Source organism: Lates calcarifer, linkage group LG6 (assembly GCF_001640805.2).
Source record: "Lates calcarifer isolate ASB-BC8 linkage group LG6, TLL_Latcal_v3, whole genome shotgun sequence".
Classification (NCBI taxonomy): Eukaryota; Metazoa; Chordata; class Actinopteri; family Centropomidae; genus Lates; species Lates calcarifer.
Window position 1 is genome coordinate 23,962,372 of NC_066838.1, and position 21,454 is coordinate 23,983,825.

The window sequence follows — 21,454 nt, forward strand, 5'->3', positions numbered from 1 at the left end:
ATATATACTCTTTTCTACTGTATTCAATGGGAATTTTCTGATTAAAAATCTCTTTGTAAAATCCTACCGAGTACTGTTCAAATCTGAAAGTATGTTTGAATAAAATTTGTATATTGCCAGCTGTTTTATGTCTTGTTCACTAACTGAATGAACTGTGATCCTGTAAGCAGCGTACTGTGTTTGCTGGTGCGGTGAGTCAATAAGACTGTGATCAAAGGTCATAACCAGTCTTAGACGTGCTTCCTACTTTCATTATATAGCTATATCAGTTGCAGGAAAAAAAAACCTCAGCAAGCGTCAGTACCATCAATATTATTATCAAAATCTACAATAAAATGTGGAAGGCAACTAAATCCAAGCAGGAGCTATAATGTACAGAGGATTAAAGAAAATACCACTGAGCAGAAAGTCATCAATGTGTCATTGACAACAAACAGAAGAGGACAATCAGATCAAATCCATCAAAAATGTCATATTATTAATTTTAAAATGAAGCCTTTATTACTGTATTTGTTGATCCAATGTACTGAAAGGTCTCACCATATAATCACATGACCCACATCTCAAAAACATTTTTAAATCTGCATGTACGCTTCTGATTATAAATAAATAATACATAACATTATCATTCTATAATTATTATATACTCACACATATTTGCAAATCATAAGACAGTACATATGGAGGGGTGGTATTCAATGAGTATCCAGCTATTTTACTCAAGTAAAGGTAGAAATACTGCAATTCTTAAGTCCAGCAGTATCATATCCTCAACAAACTGTACTTAAAGTATCAAAAGTAAAAGTGGTCATTATGCAGCAGAAAGGTGTTTCGTGTGTTAAACCAATGTACTGAAACACAAAGGTGTTGTAATCAGTTCTGGAAAGTAACTAAGTATATTTACTCTAGTACCTATGATGTAATTGTGAGATACTTACTTTACTTGAGTATTTTCATTTTACTCAATACTTTTATTCCACTACATTCAAGACTGAAATACTGCACTTTTTTTTCTTGACTTTTTCTTTTCTTTACTTTATTTACTGCTGTAGTTACTCGTTACTTTTTAGATTATGATCATACATGAAAAATCATGTGATCAACTTACAAACTATAGTGAGCTGTTAGACTAATAAGCAGGAAGGAAGTAAATACGAGTAGTAACAGGGGAAGGATGAGTAGTAGTAGTAACAGTAACAGTAGTATCGGCGGTATCATATTTGAAGAGGTACTGATATTTATCAGTGATTTCACTCCACCCTACATGATGCCTTCAGGATAACTACATTACCTCACACAACTACCTGCCCGCTCGTCACGTGTGCTGATGCACGCGCTGTGTTCAGTTGCCAGAAGGTCCCGGAAGAGGCTCACTACACATTCAGAGTGGGCGCGGGGCGCAGGTGAGCTAGCGCGACACTTTAGGTAAACAAAGAAGGAAAAAAAACATGGAAACGACACCCAGGATACGGTTTCACAGACACCCGCTTCCAGCACAACTTCAAAGCAGGTAATTCAACTTCAGGACGGAATTAATAATTCGACACAGCTCACAGTTGACTCGTAAAGAAAGATTTTTTTGTGTCGTGCCTTTGTTTTCATTGTGCAGTCAGACTCTGTTGTTAGCCTATTTTATAAGTCATTTTGTAAGTTTTAAAATTTGTAGCCTAAAAATGTGTTGCTGCTCTTTGGTAACATTCAATGTGCCTTTAAAAACAGTTCACTTCCACTATAAAACACATGAATGAATGAACTGGTTTTTAATATGTAGCTCTGTATTTTCCATATGTCAGCTCTCACAGCATTTGCTTGTTCAGTTAAATCTGGCTGCGGGCACTTGGTAACATGTTGGGACTGCAGGCTGCCTTGGCACCGCAGATCACATTCAGTGCCACACCTTCCTCTTCATTTATCAGTTTCCTATCATTGTGAGGTCTTAACATTTCAAAGGGTATGTTTTAATGTCCCCGCACAAACCATGGACGTCTGTTGCAGCCAGATAAGTTCAGGAAATTACATTTCTTTTTCTCCCCTCTCTTTCCTCTTTCTCTCTTCCTCCTCCCTCCCTCCCTCTCTCACTGACCCTCTCTGAAACCTGCCAGGCTGGAGATCAGTGTTTGATCCAACATCCTGATACACACAGCGTTGCCAGACACACTTCACAGGGCTTACACATGCAATAAGGTGGGTCAATCCAATCCAATCCGCCGGCTCTGAGGAAAATCAGGTCAATTCACCTTTAAATCCTGGTTGTTGCTGTCTGATCCCATCCAAGGCATTCCTGCTAAAACTTGTCTCCTTCTTAGAATAATTGCCTAACACAAGTCAGATGATGATGAGTGTGTGTGTGTGTGTGTGTGTGTGTGTGTATACCTTTGCCACAGATGAATTAGTTCACATTGAACATCCTCGAACTATGTCTAGCAGTGTCACAAACACTAGAAACTAGTTTGTGTTTTTATGTTTCTTTATAATGTTCTGTGGTTAACACAGAAAATACAGCACAGAGTATAAATACAGCAGAGTAGCCTAAAAATACAGCAGCCCCCCTTGAGACTTAGATAAAAGTGTCAAGATGATCGTCTATTTTTAGTTTTGACAGGTTGGCTGGTCCTCACAGGCCTCCTCATACTTGATAAATGTTTTGTTTTTTGTTTTTTATTGGCACACTGGCTCCATTTACAGCCTGTATGCACACTTTAAATGTGGATGGCTGCCATTTTGATAAATATAAATTGTATATATATAGTACCAAATCATAACAGAAGTTATGTCAGGGCACTTTTCGTATAGAGCAGGTCTAGACTGGTCTTTATGATATGTCTCCTACTATGAAGCAGACCTCCTCCTTGTTGTTTATGGATTTATTGCAGGTTGTAATCTGAGCTATTGTAGCCATATACAACAGGGTTAAAAGCAGTAAATGCAAACCAGGAAGTAAGGGAACCTTTTTAGTGTCTCGTCATTCTGGGTCAAAAGCTTCATCATCGTGACATTCTCTTACCGAGAATATCTACAGTGGTTTTAAGAAAATGTAAAGGAGGAATGTTGGGCTTAATAACAGTTTAAATGCAGTTTCTGTCAGGTTCACACAAGCAGAGTCAAGCACACACATGTCTGTGACTGTAATTGTAGACTGTGTGTCTCAGGTGGAGAGTAAAGGCTGTAGAAAGAGCAGCAGAGGGGGGTTTGTGAGGCTACTGTTGTCACCAGGAAGTTATGCGTGTGTGTATCTTGCAGGAAATGTCAACTATAACACATACACTTCACACTTACTGTACTGTGTGCATGTTTGAGCATTTCACAGTGCTGCAGGAGAAGTGTTAAAATGTGGTAAATGTAAACTGTAGGAACAATAAACTGCTCTTTTTCTTTGAAATGATATTGATTTAAAAGGTTTGCATTTTGTGTGCGGTGCCATCTGTTTTGTTTGAAAGTAACCCACCTTAAGTAAATGTTAACCAATAGATTGTGAGCTGTGAGCTCACATTGTTCATCAGATATTTCTAATTACTTGAGTAGAACAATGTTATATTTGTTTTTTAAGATATTTTAGACATCTGCAGCACCTACAGCAGCTCAGGCAGCATTAGAGCTGGACAGTTAATTGTTCATCAGCTTTCACTTTTTTTTTTCTTCACAAAAATCTATTGCTTCCACTAGAGCTGCAGCAATTTGAGATTAATTGATTTCAGTGTTGAATGTTTAATTCTACCCACCATGGTTTCACCATGAGTTTGAATTTGGGCGGAGTTAAACATTGTTGTGTTTGGACGGTTGGTGTTAGGGTTAGTGGGTGGTTTTCAGTGTTCAACGTTGGCCCATTCTGCAGGCTGCAGCCAGGTACGCTTTGTCCTAGTTCAAACTTAAAATTAGCTATTGAGGACTTTGTCCTACAGTTGTGTTTAGAGCTGATTAGTGGATAGGAAATGAATCTGTTTTAGTAATCAATTTATTGTTGGGTCCAGGTTCTTAAATGTGACAATCTGCTACTTTTCCTTGTCTTAGTTTATAATGAACTGAATATTTTGGTTTTCAGACAAAGCAAGACATTTGAAGATTTTTCCTGTAGTGAATTCTTTTTCTGATTAGTAGAACAATGGAGGAAATAATCAGCAGATTAATCAGTTAGGATATTCATCAGTGGCAGCCCTACTCGTGTTAGTCTTGTCTAAAATGATACATGGTTTTTCATTACATTGAGCAACAGCTTGAATATTATTTATGTATCTCTGCATCCATTTGGCATATATTGATGTTTATCAGTATTGTAAGAATTTTTTATTAACACTGTATTTAACTTTAACTAAATTCCAGCCTAAACATATGGAAAAAGTTATAGTCTCACTATGTTTCTCAGCCAAACGTTTCTGTTAAACTGGCTGCTGTTGCCCACTGAAATGATGACAGGAACATCCTGAGGCTGTGTGTGAGAATGACACATCAGCTGTGGGCAAGCTGTTTAGTACAAGGCCGTCATAAAAAAAGAAGAGATACGGAAAGCCGCAGCAACCACAATGAGGAAGTTAGTGATGACTCAGCCAACCAGGTGACAAAAAGTCTTCAACCTTTAAACATCTGGGCTATAATTAGAGGGCATGAAAAGGGTACTTACCACAGCACAGTAGGTAGGAGACTTAGAAGACTGGGCCACCTCTATAAATGAAAACAAGGACTTTGTAACCCTTTGATCATCTACAGTAAGCCTGTCCCTGCAGCCCACTCATTTCCAGATAGGAAGTGCTAATACCATGATATAACCTCTTCTTTCACAGTTAACCAACAAACCCAGAGAGCAAAGGAACCAGTCGACCTGTCACTCTCCACCATGGCGAGCCAGGAACCTCTCAATCCTTCACATGCTACATTTGACCTCTTCATTCAAGCCAAGACTTGTAAGGAAGTGAAGCACTACTTCACTGAGCTCTGCAAGCAGCTGGACATCAATCCTAAGGATTTCAGGACTTTCTACATCAAGTTAAAGGAAAGACTGAACTACTGGAAGGCCAAAGCTTTGTGGACAAAGCTGGACAAAAGGGCGTCTCATGCCGATTACCAGCAAGGAAAAGCCTGTACCAAAAACAAGGTACCGGCAACCAGTGATTCTCTACCTTTTTATGTGATTTCAAAGGACGTGGAGGGAAGGTTTCGCTGCTTTTTAGTTTAAAAATATTTGGCATAATCCTTGTTATTTTTAATGTTATTAGACATGTAGTATAACATTAGCCTGATTAAGTTATGTCAGTGAGACAATGTTGTTCCTGTGCCAAAATGATGGAGGTTCACCTTTGATCACAGGGACATTAAAACAGCTGAGAAAATAACTTCACCACATGGTCTTTTAGTAGGTGTTTTAGAGTTTTCGGTCATTTCACATGATCTTAATCAGTGGATGGTGTTTGCCCAGTCGTCATGAGATTGTAGATGTTCCATGCATCTTAAACAGTTTACGGATGACTCATCTACATTGAGAGCTGAAAATAAAAAGTTACTTTCTAAACTATTTTTCCCAAAGTTAAGAATGGACTTTAAAACTTATTTACCGAACAGTTGTAATTAATTGTTAAGGGTTCTATGGATTAGTTTTTGTCTGTTCATGATGCAGATTTTTTTGGATTTGTTCCTGATCAGATGTAGACCAACCTTGTCGATGTTCATCTCCTGCATTTTTAAAATTCATACCAACTGGCATCACATCGTGCACGCTGGCTGTGTTTCTAATTTCCTCCTCCTCTCTCTCAGTGTCTTGTGTTGGGTGCTGGACCATGTGGGCTGAGAACGGCCATCGAACTGTCCCTGCTGGGGGCTCAGGTGGTGGTGTTGGAGAAGAGAGAGGCATTCACCAGGAACAATGTTCTCCATCTGTGGCCCTTCACCATCTACGACCTCCGCGGGCTCGGAGCCAAGAAGTTCTACGGCAAATTCTGCACCGGCTCTTTGGATCACATCAGTGAGTGACTAATGATGGTGCTTTATGTTCCTTACTGTCAGCCAGCTCTGGTGTTGTGCGCTGCTTCCATCAGCGAAATGATTAGTTGATCAATCCATTAGTCAATCAACAGAAAATGTATTCACAACCAAACAGTGGCCTTTGCAGCCATGAGTGGTAATTCATTCTGCTGTGCTCCAAGTCTGAACAGTTAAGTGGTTTTAATGTAGAGAAAGGAAAGCCTATCAATCACTTGACCAGAGGTCCAACTGCATCCCTCACAATCCCCACCTTCTGAAGCCAGGAGTGCTGTCGCTAAAACAAACACACTACACTCTGTTTAAAACTATAACTATATTTTCAGAGTTTCCTGGCTGGATGTCAGAGATGAACACTGGCTTTTAATGACTTTTAGGTCCCTTTTAACTGATCTACAGTTCTGCATTACTCTTGAACTTGCTGGGCCTGATTCCGGCAGTTAAAGCTGCTGACTATCACTCAGTCATGCACTTCTCACAGGAGATTGTGCCCACTCACCAAAGTTACATAGAGCAAGAACAGGCCTTCGAGGTGTGGAGCAGGAATGACAGAGGCACCATTCTCCCTATGACAAGTCAGTGTGCCATCAAAATGACTCTAATGCTGATATTTTCAGGTAAAATAGTTACATAAGGTTGCTGTAAGCAAGTAGGTGTCTGAAAAGGGCTTGGAGTGGGTGTCAATTATTAGAGAGTGAGAGATACAGTATATGGTATGTAAAATAGTTTGAAAAGTAAAGAAATGGATTGAATAACCTTGTTGCATTAACAGGGTCATAACAGAGCCTTAGTGCATATGTGATTTGTTCCATGTCATGAAGTTTGTACGATGGAGACTCAGGTTTCAGCCAACTAATTGTGATGCACCCAGTGGCCCCCTCTAACATAGATTTTAACCCTTCCCTCAAAAACCCTCTGTAATTACACAACAACATTTTAAATAAATGATTGATAGTTTATTATAAAGCAACAGTAATTAAATTACTCAAACAAATAACCAAAGGGTTAATCAATAATGAAAATAATCTTTAGTTACAGCTCTTTCTGTTTGCATGACTGCCTGCACGTCTAGTGTCTTGTGTCTTCTCATACACATTTCCAATGAAATATACATGTGTGTGGTTTTTTTTAGGCATTCGTCAGCTGCAGTTGGTTTTATTAAAAGTGTCACTTCTCCTTGGGGTAGAGGTTCACACTGGAGTGGAGTTCCAGGGCCTGATTGAGCCCTCAGGCGAAAACGGTACTTACATTTTCTAAGCATCACTCTCCCAACTAGTTTTGCTCAGTATATCATCATCAGTTGTTGTTTGTATGAACCCACAATATTTATGAAGCAGCGGTATGTAAAGCAGTAGAGTTATTATGAAATCTGCTGAGGTGCAGGGCACATATAAAGGTTTGACGTGTTTTGGACAGGTTGGATGGCCAAGCTGCAGCCTGCTTCTCATCCTGCTGCAAATTTCCAGTTTGATGTCTTCATCTCTGCTGGAGGAGGCAGGTTTGTCCCTGATGGTGAGACAAACACACATGCATGCTTCAATCACTTCTCTTCACACTGTTGCAATAGAGACCACAATCAGCCTTCGTTGGCATATTTTGCAAGGCCTGGCTGTTACACACACTCACTTAACACAAACTTCCTGCAGTCTATCAGTTAGCCTCATCAGCCCAGTTTCATCTTTTTCTTCTTTCCCAAAACTCTCAGGTTTTAAGCATAAAGAGCTGAGAGGGAAGCTGGCTATCGGCATCACAGCCAACTTCATCAACAGGAACACGGCTGCTGAGGCCCAAGTAGCAGAGATCAGCGGCGTGGCACGCATCTACAACCAAAAGTTCTTCCAAGATCTGCTCACTGAGACAGGTAGGGATCCATATAGCCTCTGCAGTCATGTTCATCTCAGTGGAAGAGGACAAGTCCATTTGTAGTGAAGCAGCTGTCTGCTGTATTTCAATGCATTGGTTAAAAAAATGAAGCAAGAAAAGAGGAAATCCGTTGCTTCACGTTAACTTTTTTATACTGCAGCTTGCACTAAGCAAGAACATAAATTGTGAAGTGACTGAACCATAACATTTCTAATAGGAATATGAGTGTTTTTATTTCTCTTTTAATTTTTCTCCTGTTGTGGCTGACTGAACACAACCCTCAAGGCATGAAATGAGTGTTCACACTGTTGGATTAGGTTCAACATGAAGTGTGAAAAAAGCAGTGTTGCTGTTGATCTGTGTTCCAATCCCCAGTTAACTTCCTGTCACAGCATCAACTGATGATCCGCCCTTCCTTTCTGATCAAATCTGCATCGCCACTTCACAGGAATCATGAGACTTTTAAAACATGATCACACCCATTGAAATTGAAAATACTTTTTCTTTCACTTTGACCTCCCTCAAGGTCCCATCTACTCCCCCATCCTGAAACCAGTAGAAAAGCTTAAACCACATCATGAAAATATAGAAAAAAAGAAAAATATCACACTGAAGGAAACTATAAAAAATGCACTTACTGTCAGCTTTCCTGATTCTCCCACGCTCCTACACTTGTCTCTCTCTCTCTCTCTCTCTGCATGCCTACCACGCTCTCTCTCCATTTTCCATTCCAGGTATTGATCTGGAGAATATTGTCTACTACAAAGACGACACCCACTACTTTGTCATGACTGCCAAAAAGAAGAGCTTGCTGAAGAAGGGGGTCATTAAACAGGTGAGAACAACACATCCATTACCAAGAAAAAAGTGTGATTCTTATTGGCACCAGCTGCATCCCAGCCAGTAAAGAAAAAGAAACAAACTAGATGGATGGAAACAGCCGTACAGGTGCTCCAGTGTGAGGACATAAACTGTCAGTCATCTCCTCTTCCTCTGCAGCCTGGCCCATAAGCTAATGCATTAAACCAAGTATAAGACATGTTACACAGCATCACAAAAGGTGCCATGACTCATCAGATAGCACCTCTCCTCATGTCTCCACAGGACTACAGTGATGCAGAGGAGCTACTGGCTCCAGCAAATGTGGATCGTGAGGCTTTGCACCATTATGCCCATGATGCTGCCAACTTCTCCACAGGCGGAAACCTGCCCGACCTCAAGTTTGCTCAGAACCATGTTGGCCAGCCAGACGTGGCCATGTTCGACTTCACCTGCATGCACCGCGCTGAGAATGCCTCACTTGTCAGGGAGAGGAGGGGGAAGAAATTATTGATGGCTCTTGTTGGAGATTGCCTGGTGGAGGTAGGGGACAGCGCTTCAATCAGTTCACGTTTTATCCATGCTAGCGCCGTGGCTCCAGGGATGGCAGCTTTTCTTTTCTGACACCATGAAGTTGACAAGCTTTTAATAAATTGTAAGGAAATGTGGTATAGACATTCATGTTCCCCTCAGGATGAATCACTGTTGTTGTTTGGTGATCCCCTGACCTTATTGACTTGCAACATCAATCAGTCCAAATATAACTGTGCAATACTTTAGTTGATGACTAAATACCTGCGCAACTAATGGTATTCCCATCTGCATCAGCTGTGCTTTGTTTAATGCTTATTAGCATTCTTATACACTAAACTAAGATGGTGAACATAGAAAATGTTAAACCAGATGAACACTAATGCTAACCTGTTCACAGTGATAACATTATTGTGAACATGTTAGCATTCTGATGGTTGCATTCAGCTCAAAGCTCCTCTGTCTCAAAGTATAGCATCAAAGAGCTGCTAGCTTGGTTGTAGACTTTTAGTCCTGTTTACTTCAAGACGATGACATCCATCCTAGTGTGATAATAAGTCACTGTGTGAAATGTGTCTGCTCCACTTAATTCTGAGATTATCTTAATGTGCTACAATGGGCTGTTATTCACTGTTCCTCACAGCCTTTCTGGCCTCTGGGAACAGGCATAGCCCGTGGGTTTTTAGCTTCCTTTGACACAGCGTGGATGGTGAGAAGCTGGGGCATGGGGGTCCCACATCTCAAGGTCCTGGCTGAACGGTGAGCACAATACAGAGGTTCAAATTTCATCTTTTCATCCTAAGCAGTATCACAAGAGACGCACTAGGTTTCATGACACAGCTATTTCCTCACCACCTGCACTGACTGCTTACTAATTCAAAAAGTTAAAGCCACAAGCTCTGCTGGTACAATATTTGGTTTTAGTTGGACTAAAAGATTTTTTTTATGGATGGCCTTTAAAGTACTAAATTAAATGTTAAGATATAGTGCCAAAATGAATCTGTATGCCTGTGGATCTCCTCATCAGCAACACCCCCCATCCTGAGATAATTAATATAATGGATAGTTGTTTTGATTGCATAGGTGTTAAAATTATTTCAACGTGGTTCCTTGATGTGACAAGAATAAAACAGTGAGGCTTCGACATCACGTTTTACCCACAAAAACATGTCAGTTTTGAGCTTTTGATATTTACTAGACAGGACTTTATTGAAAAGTTACTAAAAAGTTAAACCTCTCTTGGTATTTTTAACCATATAAACAATGGTCATTTTTCATGAATTTCAAAAACAAGGATGTATCTGCAGGTAAACTTAACACCAGACTAGACCAGGGTTAAGGAAATTATGTAGTTCTGTGTCTGTTCTTCTAGTGAGAAGTCAAAAATTGACTTGTTGAGTAATCTAAAAACTAATGCGCTTACAACGTTACACCCTTTTCTTACTCATGTCCGTTTCCTTTTCCTTTTTTTTTTTTTTTTTTTAACATGTCAGTGCACGTCTATGCTGCTGTGTGTGGATTGATTTAGTGCTGTGGTTTAATTTACTCTGGTTTAATTTTCTCAAAAATATACAGAGAAAGTATCTACCAGCTCCTGTCGCAGACCACACCAGAAAACACCAGCAAAAACTACGCTGGTTACAGCATCGATCCCAAGACACGCTACCAGAGGGTCAACCTCTCATCCATCCATGCCAACCAGGTGAGGACTGTTAATCCTTTATTTACTCAACAGAGATTTGATTCTGAGTCCTTTTTAATCATCATGAAGGTTATTTAGAGATGCAGGTAACAGTCCAGTAGACACAGTCTCATAAAAGTAAAACACTGTTAACAAAATAGACTTTCCATTCTGTTGTAAGGTAACGAATATTGGTCAGACTTTTACATTGTTCCATAGCTGCTTTCTTTAGTGGCAGCTGTGTTGTATATTTGTTGGCAGTACATGATTATTTCCATACAAAGTATAACAATTATTGATTGCAATAAATTAGATCTTTTTATATCCTGTTGATTGATGAACTCTGTGAGCTGATGAAGTGTTAATTTATGTTGTTTGCGGTCTCTGAATGTGTTGACACTTAATTCAGGTGCAGCACCTGTATGATGTTGATAAATCCCACCCATCGACCAAGAAACAGAAAGACAAGTGGACTCCCATGCGTCAAGGTCAGCTGGTCTTCATTGTGCAGGCAGTCAGGCCTGTATGGTGGTTGTCCAGATTATTCTTTCACTTCAGATTCTGATGTGTTGAGTGAAGTACAAAGCACTACATGGCCAAGATTGACACATCATAAAAAAATGCTCACATCATATTTACATATCACAGATTTGGTTTCACAGTGTTTTCATCACTGTGAAACCACAGAAAGGTTGTAGAGAACCGTCTGATAAATTGTCTGTGTTTGTTCCCTCAGATTCAGTCAGTGGTTTTGAGGAGTTGTTGAAATGGTGCCAGAATCACACCGCAGGTTATGCAAATGTGAAGGTAAAAGATTTTACCCAGTCCTGGAGGTCCGGGCTGGCTCTGTGCGCTCTCATTCACCACTTCAGACCTCAGCTCATGTGAGTCCTTGTGCTGACATTAGCTTGTTTTTCATCTGACAGCACCACTAATGAGACAGGCTGCTGTATAATTATGTAGTGGTTTAATGTGTTCGTTTGACCAGTTTGAAAATTTGCATCATTTGACTCATTTTATTTAGTAAAATCCACCAAAGTAACCAAAAGCTAATGTAATGATCATCTTTACTGTGAAAGATCCTTTATAATTATTACTGTAGAGCAATCCCTGCTTTCTGGTTCCTCCACAGTGACATTTCTGCTCTGGATGAGTCCAGTGCTGCTCACAACAACCAACTGGCTTTCAGCATCTTGGAGAAGGAGTTGGGCATCCCGCCTGTCATGTCTGCCGCTGACTTAGCCAACAGTGGTCAGATAGACAAGTTATCCATGGTTCTCTACCTCACCCAGGTCCAAAAAGCCTTCACTGTGCCAGCAAAAGGTAACAAAAGCGAAACTGATGAGCCAAAAAAGCACTTTACAGTTAATGTCTTCATTAATTATCTATATTTATTTTCTGATGTATTTCTGAAGATAGCTATTAGCAACAGCAGTGTCAATCTTACATAACTCGGTTGCTTAGACACAGCACAGCATTAGCATCACCTTAAAAGGGTCAGGTGTCCTCCCACCAAGATGTGTTTGGTGTTGAGAAGTGATTAAATCACTGCTGTCTCTTTAAGAGCATGTTACCCAGAATTCATTGGGCTTAAGTGGTTAGCGCTGTGTTCAGAGCCAGCCTCTACTGGTTGAGCTGCTCTCCTGCACCGAAGCAGCCCAGCAGCAGACAGAGCAGTCACAGTGTGGAGCTGGCTTATCAGGGTCTGATGGGACTAGCGTTTCCTAACGGGGATCTACTATTCCTGCACTGAAGGAGGATTTTCTCGTGGCTGTTTGTAGCAGAGGTATTTTTACAGTCTTTGTAGCATGAGGAGTTAGTGTGGCGTAAATGTGAGCCAGGCATTCGGAAGCACTGAATGAGCAGAAGTGGGTGTGATATACGCTCGCCGTGTCTGTGATGCTGTGCTGCTCTGGATCCGCTGACTGATGTGCAGGCAGGAGGGAGCTGTCATTCTCCGGTAACCTTATCTGAATGATGAAAGAGTGGGAGTGGTAGTCAGAGCAGGAGCTGAAGAGTTTCTATGTGGATTGACAAGTTAAATTCAGCTTCTGCAGACGTGACGCTACAGAAAATATAAGTAGAGGGATTATTTATGTCTGACAGAGTATCCAACATAGAAGGAAATACCTAGAAGATATTGAAAAAGACACAATATGAATATTTAAAGCTGCTGTGTGTGAAGCTGCAAGTAGGCCAACGATAACGATCAGATGTCTTTAAGTATTCCGTTTACTGTATGTTAAGATAAACTGTTTGGTGTGTGTGACATTTTTCTTTCCTTCATATTGTATTGGTTTCAGACCCTGAAGGCTTTGTGCCATCGTCCAAGTCTCTGACTCTCTCCCGGACACAGTCAGCTGTCTTTTTCCTGAGCAAGCTGAAGCACAACTCTCTGCAAAGACGCAAGGTACGCCCACTGTGACTAGACTTCACTGTTTACACAGCAAGGAAAAATGTTTGATAAAGATATTTTCAAACACACTGGCTCGCTGGCAGGAGTTCACGTCCGGGCCTTCAGTCTGCGTATTCTCATGGTGTCGGTGACTAACATCTGTTTTGTCTGGTACTTCTCTATTTTGGGGGCAAAATGTTCGATAGGTTTCTATCCAGTCATTAAAATGATCTAATTGTGTTGGTTTGTGACTCTTCTCTGCATAATCAGCGTAATCGGGTCATGTGATAGTTAATAGATTTTATGATTTTCTCTGCAGGAAAAGCTGGCAGCAGAGAAACAAGCAAGAGAAACAGAGACGAGGATGGGAGATGAGGACAGTGTGAGTTGTGTTCAGTTAATCAAATTCAGCTTTTGAGGCTTTCTCTGCCAATTCCTTTCATCTTATTTAGCCGATGTTGAGTTGAATTCTACTTCATGACCTTGTCCCTCAGACGGTGGTGCCCCCTGTGTCCCCCGAGCACAGTCCCTCGCCTGATCCTGCTCCTGCTCTCGAGCCCGAGCCTGAACCTGGTGCTGGCGTGTCGATGACGCTGACTCACAGCGAGGAGTGTTACTTCTGTGGTCAAAGGGTCTACGCGGTGGAACGCATCAGTGCTGAGGGCAAGTTCTTCCATCGGAGCTGCTTCACCTGCCACCAGTGCGGCATCACACTCAGGCTGGGGGGATACAGCTTTGACCAGACTACAGGTGAGTACTGTCTGTGTCAGGAAAATAAGGGAGCTGTCATATGTATTCAGTAACTAATGGGACACAAACACCCTTTCAGCACCTACTTGTTTGCTAATCTCTCAGTCCTCGATTGAAACACTTGATGCTGTATTGTTGAGTATGAAGCTGGTTTCAACAGCTATCACACCTGTGGTATAATGTTTTCCCTCAAAGCCAAAATACCATTTTGCTGCAGTAAGTGAAGCGCCACTTATTTATTTATTTGTGCAATTAATAATTTGCACTGAGACCCTTTTTAAAGGGGCTCCCACTTAGACTGAAAGGAGATTAATCATTTAAGGGAACAGCAGAGTTTTTCCTTCTTTAGCGCATCAACATTCACTTGTCTCTGACTTTTCAACTCTTTTTATTGTTTTCATCTGTGATGTTCCCTCAGGGAGGTTTTACTGTGAGCTGCACTCTGAAGAGCTGGAGCTGGGAAACGGGGCTGAAACATCTTATGAGGTGGGTCACTGAACAAAACAGACGTAAACCGTTGTGTTGCTTGCTGCTGATGACTCCACACTCATGTTGAGTCCTTGTGTTCATAATAGTTGTGTTACACAATGTTCTGTTGCATGACATATCATCCTTCTGGTGCCTGTTCCGATGTCAGCAGTCTGCAGAGATTACTTGATCGCAGCAGTTACGCACTGATAATCAGAATGTTTGTTTCAAAACACAGGTAGTCTGTGGAGGAGTTCATATTAAACAGTGATTTTTCTTTGCGCGATTTCTCTACTCAGGATGGCAACGAAATTCACAAAGGGACAAATGAAGAGAACGGGCATTCCAGTGATGATTATACACTTTCTCCATCGGATGAGGAGTATGAACACACTTTGGACTGTGGTCCCTCTTCACACACAGAGTCACATAACCTGGATGGACAGGACCAGCATATACTTGAATCCAAAGAGGAATCCCAAGAACCACAAACATCACAAACTCCCACAGATCCCCCATCTAAAACTGAGGTAGAAGCTCCCACTGAGGAGAAGCTTCCTCCCACAATGCCTTACCCTGTCCCCAAGCCCCGCCACTCTCGGCAGACCACACCCATCCCTCAGCCGTCGCCTCCAATAGCAAAACCTCGCACAGTCCACCTTTTTAACCCCTCAACCCAGATTGGAGATGAAAATCATTCATCTCCAACCCCTACAAAAGAGATCTCTAAGGCAGCACCAGACTCCCGTCCTAAGCAGTCACTGCGGAAGCTTCAGCTGACCGACGAGGAGAAAAACCAACTGGTGAATCTTCAAAGTTTCAGTGCCGACTCGGATTCTGAGACCCCTGGTGGATCCTCATCCTGCTCCTCTTCCTCAGCAACAGCAGGAGGTCCAAGCCCTCCTAAACCAGAGGGCCTGGATGGACAAGAAGAAGAGGGCTACTGGAGTGGCAGCACCGCCAGTCACGTGCGTGAGAAGAGGAATCGACGCTGCTTCAGACGAAAAGAGATGCCAAGCGGGCAGACCAGAGTACGATCCAAGTTTTCCCCCTGGAATCTCTCTTCCCCGAGGATCAGCAGAGACACCCGGCTCAGCGTCCTCATTAATCATCCAGGGAGAGTGGGTAAGTTGAGGACTCATCTCCTCTTTGATCTTTGGTGAAGAGAAGTTGTTTCAGGAGGGAAAAAGTTTGCTGTGGTGTTGTTTGAGTCAGTCTGGGTTCATTGTGTCACAACATTGTTTGTTGCGTTTTAACCACAGAAACAACATTCAGACATGTTCACAGTGCCTCAGAAGAAGGTGCTGATGGAGATGATGATGATGACGACGACGACGATGAGATGTTTGAACGAGATGATATTGACTTATATGACGAGAAAGTAAGGAGAGGAATGGATCTGATGTTTTCATTTAATATAATAGCAAGCTGCCACATTTTACCTGTGTTATTCTCCTAATAATGACACATTACCTCTAGTTTCAGGCCGTGCCATCAGACCCTGTTGAGGCTGAGAAGCTGGAGTTCCTGAAGATGAGGACACTGGAGCGACGAGCCAAGATGAGTGAATTACAGCGATTCCGCAAAGCACAGGTCAGTGTCTCTCTCACAGAATAACAGTGTCCATGTTTTGTTGGTCAGTGGCCTCTTCAGCATCACCCAATGTTGCAATGTACTTGTATATAAATACACTATTGTGTTGCTCATTTTAAGGCTAAATCTGGTTAAAAGTGATCCTCTATCAAAACATCCCCCGATTTTGTTTTGTAGACACTTTAAAAACAGTACATTTATTTCATTTGCTGTCAAGCATGTGAAGGCAGTTTTAATTCTGTGCAGGAATGGGAGACTACCACTAACACTGAAAACTACTGAATAGATAGGTACTGAATGTAAATGCATTGAATTGCAACTGCAGACAAATGCAGACAAATAGAATTAAAAATTGGGTTTGATTTCATAAAAATCTTACAGATTATAACTTAAATGTTTTAGTCAGAGTTTGCTCGAGACCCTTTCTAACTCTTTCTTGTTTGTGTGGGTTAAAGTCCATCCAGAGGAGGCTGGAGGAGATTGAGGTGACCTTCAAGGACTTGGAGGATAAAGGTGTAGAGCTGGAACGAACTTTGCGAGGAGAGGCTGGTAAGTACCAAATGTTAGCAGCAGACCCATGGTTTTTATGTCTCCATGTGACCGGAGGCAGTATGTTGTCAGATTGTCCATCTGTCCATTTGTCCAATTCTTGTGAGGGTGATGTGTCAGTAATGCCTTGAGGGAATTTCTTCAGATTTGGCCCACTTGGACTCAACGATGAACTGATTTGAAATTTGGTTGTCAAAGGTCAAAGGTCAAGGTCACTGTGACCTCACAAAACAAATTCAAATTCAACAAATTAATTATGACACAATTTCACACAAACATCTAAAAGGATAAAAAGATGACATTTTGTGGCCAAAAGGTCAAATTCACTGTCGACATATTGTTTAACACTTCTCTGGCCATCATTCAGCACCATAACTCAGGAACAGACAGGGAGATTATCATGATATTTCATTGACATACTGTATATTTTATGAGTCTGGCAGATATAGATGTAAACGCACTTGACTCGTAGGCAGAGCATACAACCATGGGGGGGGGGGTTCTAGTTTAAAAGTAGAACAATTTAAACTGATTTTCACACATTTTTTTACCCAGTGCAATCAAAAGTATTATGTCCTGAAGCCAGCACTAACTACTGTAGTTTGTAGTAAATGAAGACCTCTCATGTGGTATCAGAAAATCAAGAGAAAAATTGAAAATGCAAATGAGCTGCTGTTGATTTTAGGGGCTGCTTTGCAAATTATTTTGCAAATAAACAGCAGATGGTTCCACAAAAACTGAACATAATGAGCTTTAGAAATACTATACTAACAGTAGTGAGGACATGTATGTGTATTAATGGGTTTAGAATGATAAACGTTGAATTTTGTAACAGCTTTCAGGAATCCTTTAGAAATGCGTGTTCGCCAAAGGGCTCCCAGCTTTTCTTTAAACACAGTCTCTCACATGGGTGTTATGTCACACGCTGCATATAACAACTAGTTCATAACAGTATACCCAGAATTTCCATACACACTGCTGTTCCTCTTTTTTTTTTTTTTAACTTAACACACAAATATATCTTCACACACAGATATCTAAACACTGTATTTTTCCACTCTCAGACAGCAGCGGTTCTCCTGATATGATCGAGCAGTGGATCCAACTTGTCCACGAGAAGAACGCACTGGTTTCTGAGGAGTCTGACCTCATGGTGGCGTGAGTGTGCACCTTTCATTGGTTTGCTTCTAAATTCAAACAGTGGTTCACAGTTAAATCCTGTGTGGTCACACTGGAAATACAACACAGCTTTTGTGCATAGTATAAGTGACAAGGTAGCCAGAAGGTCCATAACATCAGACTTCTACCTCAAAACACAGCACTGTTTGTTCTCACCATGGTAGCAACCAGTCTTCTTCCTTACAGTTAAACTCTTGTTTGTCATATGACCTCATAATGACCTGCAGCTAGAGCAGATACGCAGTGTTGACATGACTCAGCTAATGTTTGTTTGTTCTCTCAGGTCTCGACAGCTGGAACTTGAGGACAAGCAGAGCATGTTGGAGTTGGAGCTCAGGAAATACATGGAGCTGAATGGTGTGTGCTTTGGCGTGCGCTCATGAAAACATTTGTTTCTCAATTTTCCATTTTCATTTCCATGAATATAAGACAATACTTGGTTATGGAAATGACATTGGAGTGGGGTTGTATTATATTCAAAGACCAGACATTTTTTTTATTCCCAAAGTCAGATATTCTTTTTGAATGTAGTGGGTTACTGATGTTGTATTAATTAGAGGGTTTCACTGCCATGGAGGAAATAAATTCCTGACATGTGAAAACAAGTATCTCTGGGAAACTTAATTTCATTGTTAATTAAAATCTGAACTGATTATCCTGGCCACTTGGGGGCAGCAGAAACAAGCTGTGAACACAACATTGACATGTCACCTTTCAAGTTGATATGGTTGCATGAGTGAGGTACTTATTTAACATCCAGCGGTTACAGAGCAACATTAGCATTCATTTGGAGTCATGTTTCTTGACACTTGGGGAATGTTAGTCCAGTATTCCCTCTCTTTTAGCTCAGTGTTTGGTCTCTACCAACTCCTGAGGGAAAAATATCAGGCTGTTTAGCTGCTTAATAATCCACCACGTGCACTCACTAGTTGCTAAATGTGTCTGTCTGCTGTTGGTGACATTTTCACATTGTCACATTGTCACATTGTCATTGATGCATTGTTATGATAAATATATTGATTATAGCTGCTTTAAAGTGTGCATTTGTGTTTGTCTGGCAGATAAGACACCAGAGCAGCAGGCAGAAGAAGATCGAGTCCTTCAGCAGATGATCGAGGTGGTCGACATGAGGGACTCCCTGGTGGCATTTCTGGAAGAGAAGAGGCTGAAGGAGATAAGCGAGGAGCAAGAGGCCTTCTCCATTATGGAGGCCAAACGGCACTCAAAGGCAGGAGCTCAGGTTCACTGGGCATAAAGCTTTCACACACACACACACACACGCACACTCAGCATAACCCTGTATGTACTGCACAGTAGATGCTCTCACATCTGCTGTATGTGTGACTTGCTGCTTTCAGACTTGGAACCTGAAACTTTTGCAAAGCCAAAGATGATACAGCATCGTTGTGGAGGGTAACTCACCACAAGCGGCCCCTCAACGATTAGGATAAAGAGTTCAGGCTTACAGGCCAGAGGCTGAATGAATATCAGTTGCAATGCAGCCCCTAGAGGGAGACATAAACCTGGAGATCTGAGGCTTTGAGTTGACACGCGTCCAGCAACTCTCTGGCTAAGCCCTGCCTGCTGTGATAGTGGAGTCACAGCAGCAGACCTCCATATGAAAAAAGGATCTTTAGTGTTTGCAGCACTATTGAACAACCACCACATTGCAGATAATCATTACCCAGCCTTGGATATGGCCTGGTTTGGTGTCAGAGACATGTGACTCGAGTGCAAAGCAGCATAAAATTACAGCAGTGCGAAAACTGTGGTTGGAGTTTTTGAAGATAGTTTGATGTTCATGTTAATTTTACTTGTATCAAAGACATAATATACAGCACATATCATAATTCTATGTTTGGTATTTGTATACAGAATAGAAATATGATGGTTTAAAATAGATAAAAGATAAGTAAAATATTAGAATTATTACAGCTACATTTGGTTATTCAATGATTTTGTTTCTTATGTTTCAGTTTTGAACGTTAATGAATTTTGTAGCACTTCCTGCTGTTCACCATGTCCTTCCCCGATAGCATGTTGGATAGTTAATCTCAGGGGTTGATAGTTCAGTCCTCTAGGATCAGAGTTAGGGTTTTCACTGATGGCCTTCAACAGTCGGCTGCTTTTTAAGTGGTGGTGTATTATATCAACACAGGGGATTTCGGGTGAATGAACAAAAGAGACTAAACTGGACCGGTTCATCTATTTATAAATGCTATCATCCATCATTTGCAGGTGTTCCCATTCATGTGCTGGCAGAATAGCCAAAATCAAGACAAAGACCAGTTTTGTTGTTAGTGAAAAGGAGCCTTATATATTCATTGTTCTGCTGCCATTTTGTGCCACCTGGGCAGCACTTCACAGTATATCAAATAAAGATCATGCACTTTGGTGTTCTAGTTTTAATGTTTCTGATAATTCACTGAAGTCCTCAGAGGTGTAACTAATGCATGCCTTGTATTCCCAGGTGTTTTCCATTTTAATTGAGCAGATGTGTTGTCATAACACTGAGTTATGTAAAGCTTTTCACTGCCCCTGCTGTTCTAACTTCTGACATGTCGGGTGCACACTTGTTCCTCTATATTGCCAATAAGATATGAGCACTGGAGAAACTCCTCGGCTTATCAGAGCTGGAGGAATTATTCAGACCATTTACTTGAGTAAAAGCAGCAATACCACGGTGTAATACTATCCCACTACAGTACCAAAAAGTACAAGTACTCTTTAAATGAAATTACCTCATTTAGTGTTACATTGTTCTACTTTATATCATATATGGTTGAGTTGTCCACATGATTGGTGACAGCTCTTATTATCCATATGTCATTGTGTCCTTGAGCAAGAAACTGAACTCCAAATTGCTTTGGCCTTTGCCTTGTGTGGTAACTTACTGCCATTGGTGTGTGAGTGTGTGTGTGTGTGTGTGTGTGTGTATACAGTGCAGACCATTTATACTCAGATTGTTATTGTTGATTCATTAACATATAAGCAGCATTTTAATGTTGCAGGTGGCTGAGATGAAGATAATTTACATACTGAGTGGTTTATTCTATGAAAAAAGCATCTCATTTAATGAGATGACGTTATGTTTAATGTGTAAAATCACAAAATTGCAACATTTCCCTCTAAAATGTTGTGGATACAAAATAGAAAGGAGCATTAAATTAAAATACTCAAGTACATGCATCTCTAAACTGAACTTAAGCACATTAGTTGAGTAAATGCACTTAGTTAAATTGCACCACTGCAGCTTATATCTTTCTCAATTAAATGATTTGATTTTCAGAGATTTATTGGGACCAGATTTAATCTTTTACTCTGTTTAGGGCATTAGTGAAGTAAATAATATTGGAAAAAAGAAATCTGCAATAAAAAAAAGAATCTTTCAGCTTTAAGAAAGCTGGGGTTCAAGATGCTACTTGACTGTTCAGAGGAGCTAACACAGTCACATCAGCCTCTCATTCACTTCTCAGTCAGCACTTCAGTCAGGCTGAAAGACGTCTATTCTTCTGAATCAGACAGGATAATTAATGTAGAATAATAAGTCAGTCAGAAAAACATGATGAGTTACTTTCATGTCAGTATGTACATTAAGATACAAGAAGATTTTAAGATATTAAGATATTATATAAAAGCAAATTTAAATCCTGGTTCAG

At 40.8% G+C, this 21,454-nt stretch overlaps 1 protein-coding gene across 2 annotated transcripts; it reads left to right on the forward strand.

Annotated features, from left to right (window-relative positions):
* The first annotated feature begins 1,152 nt into the window (after window positions 1-1,152).
* On the forward strand, window positions 1,153-20,204 carry mical1 (microtubule associated monooxygenase, calponin and LIM domain containing 1). 2 transcript variants are annotated; one of them, XM_051071392.1, is made up of 25 exons: window positions 1,153-1,510; window positions 2,103-2,184; window positions 4,776-5,086; window positions 5,743-5,950; window positions 7,100-7,207; window positions 7,384-7,479; window positions 7,673-7,828; window positions 8,565-8,665; window positions 8,935-9,192; window positions 9,824-9,939; window positions 10,756-10,882; window positions 11,271-11,349; window positions 11,598-11,745; window positions 11,994-12,184; window positions 13,165-13,271; window positions 13,576-13,638; window positions 13,751-14,006; window positions 14,425-14,492; window positions 14,774-15,599; window positions 15,737-15,855; window positions 15,954-16,067; window positions 16,523-16,616; window positions 17,681-17,774; window positions 18,079-18,152; window positions 18,857-20,204. In XM_051071392.1, the coding sequence occupies exons 3-25, from the start codon at window positions 4,829-4,831 to the stop codon at window positions 19,048-19,050; spliced, it is 3,855 nt and encodes a 1,284-aa protein (XP_050927349.1). In that variant the 5' UTR covers window positions 1,153-1,510; window positions 2,103-2,184; window positions 4,776-4,828; the 3' UTR covers window positions 19,051-20,204. The 2 variants fall into 2 exon arrangements, with proteins under 2 accessions (XP_050927349.1, XP_050927350.1); XM_051071393.1 differs by lacking the exons at window positions 1,153-1,510; window positions 2,103-2,184 and adding an exon at window positions 3,791-3,843.
* The last annotated feature ends 1,250 nt before the right edge of the window (window positions 20,205-21,454 follow it).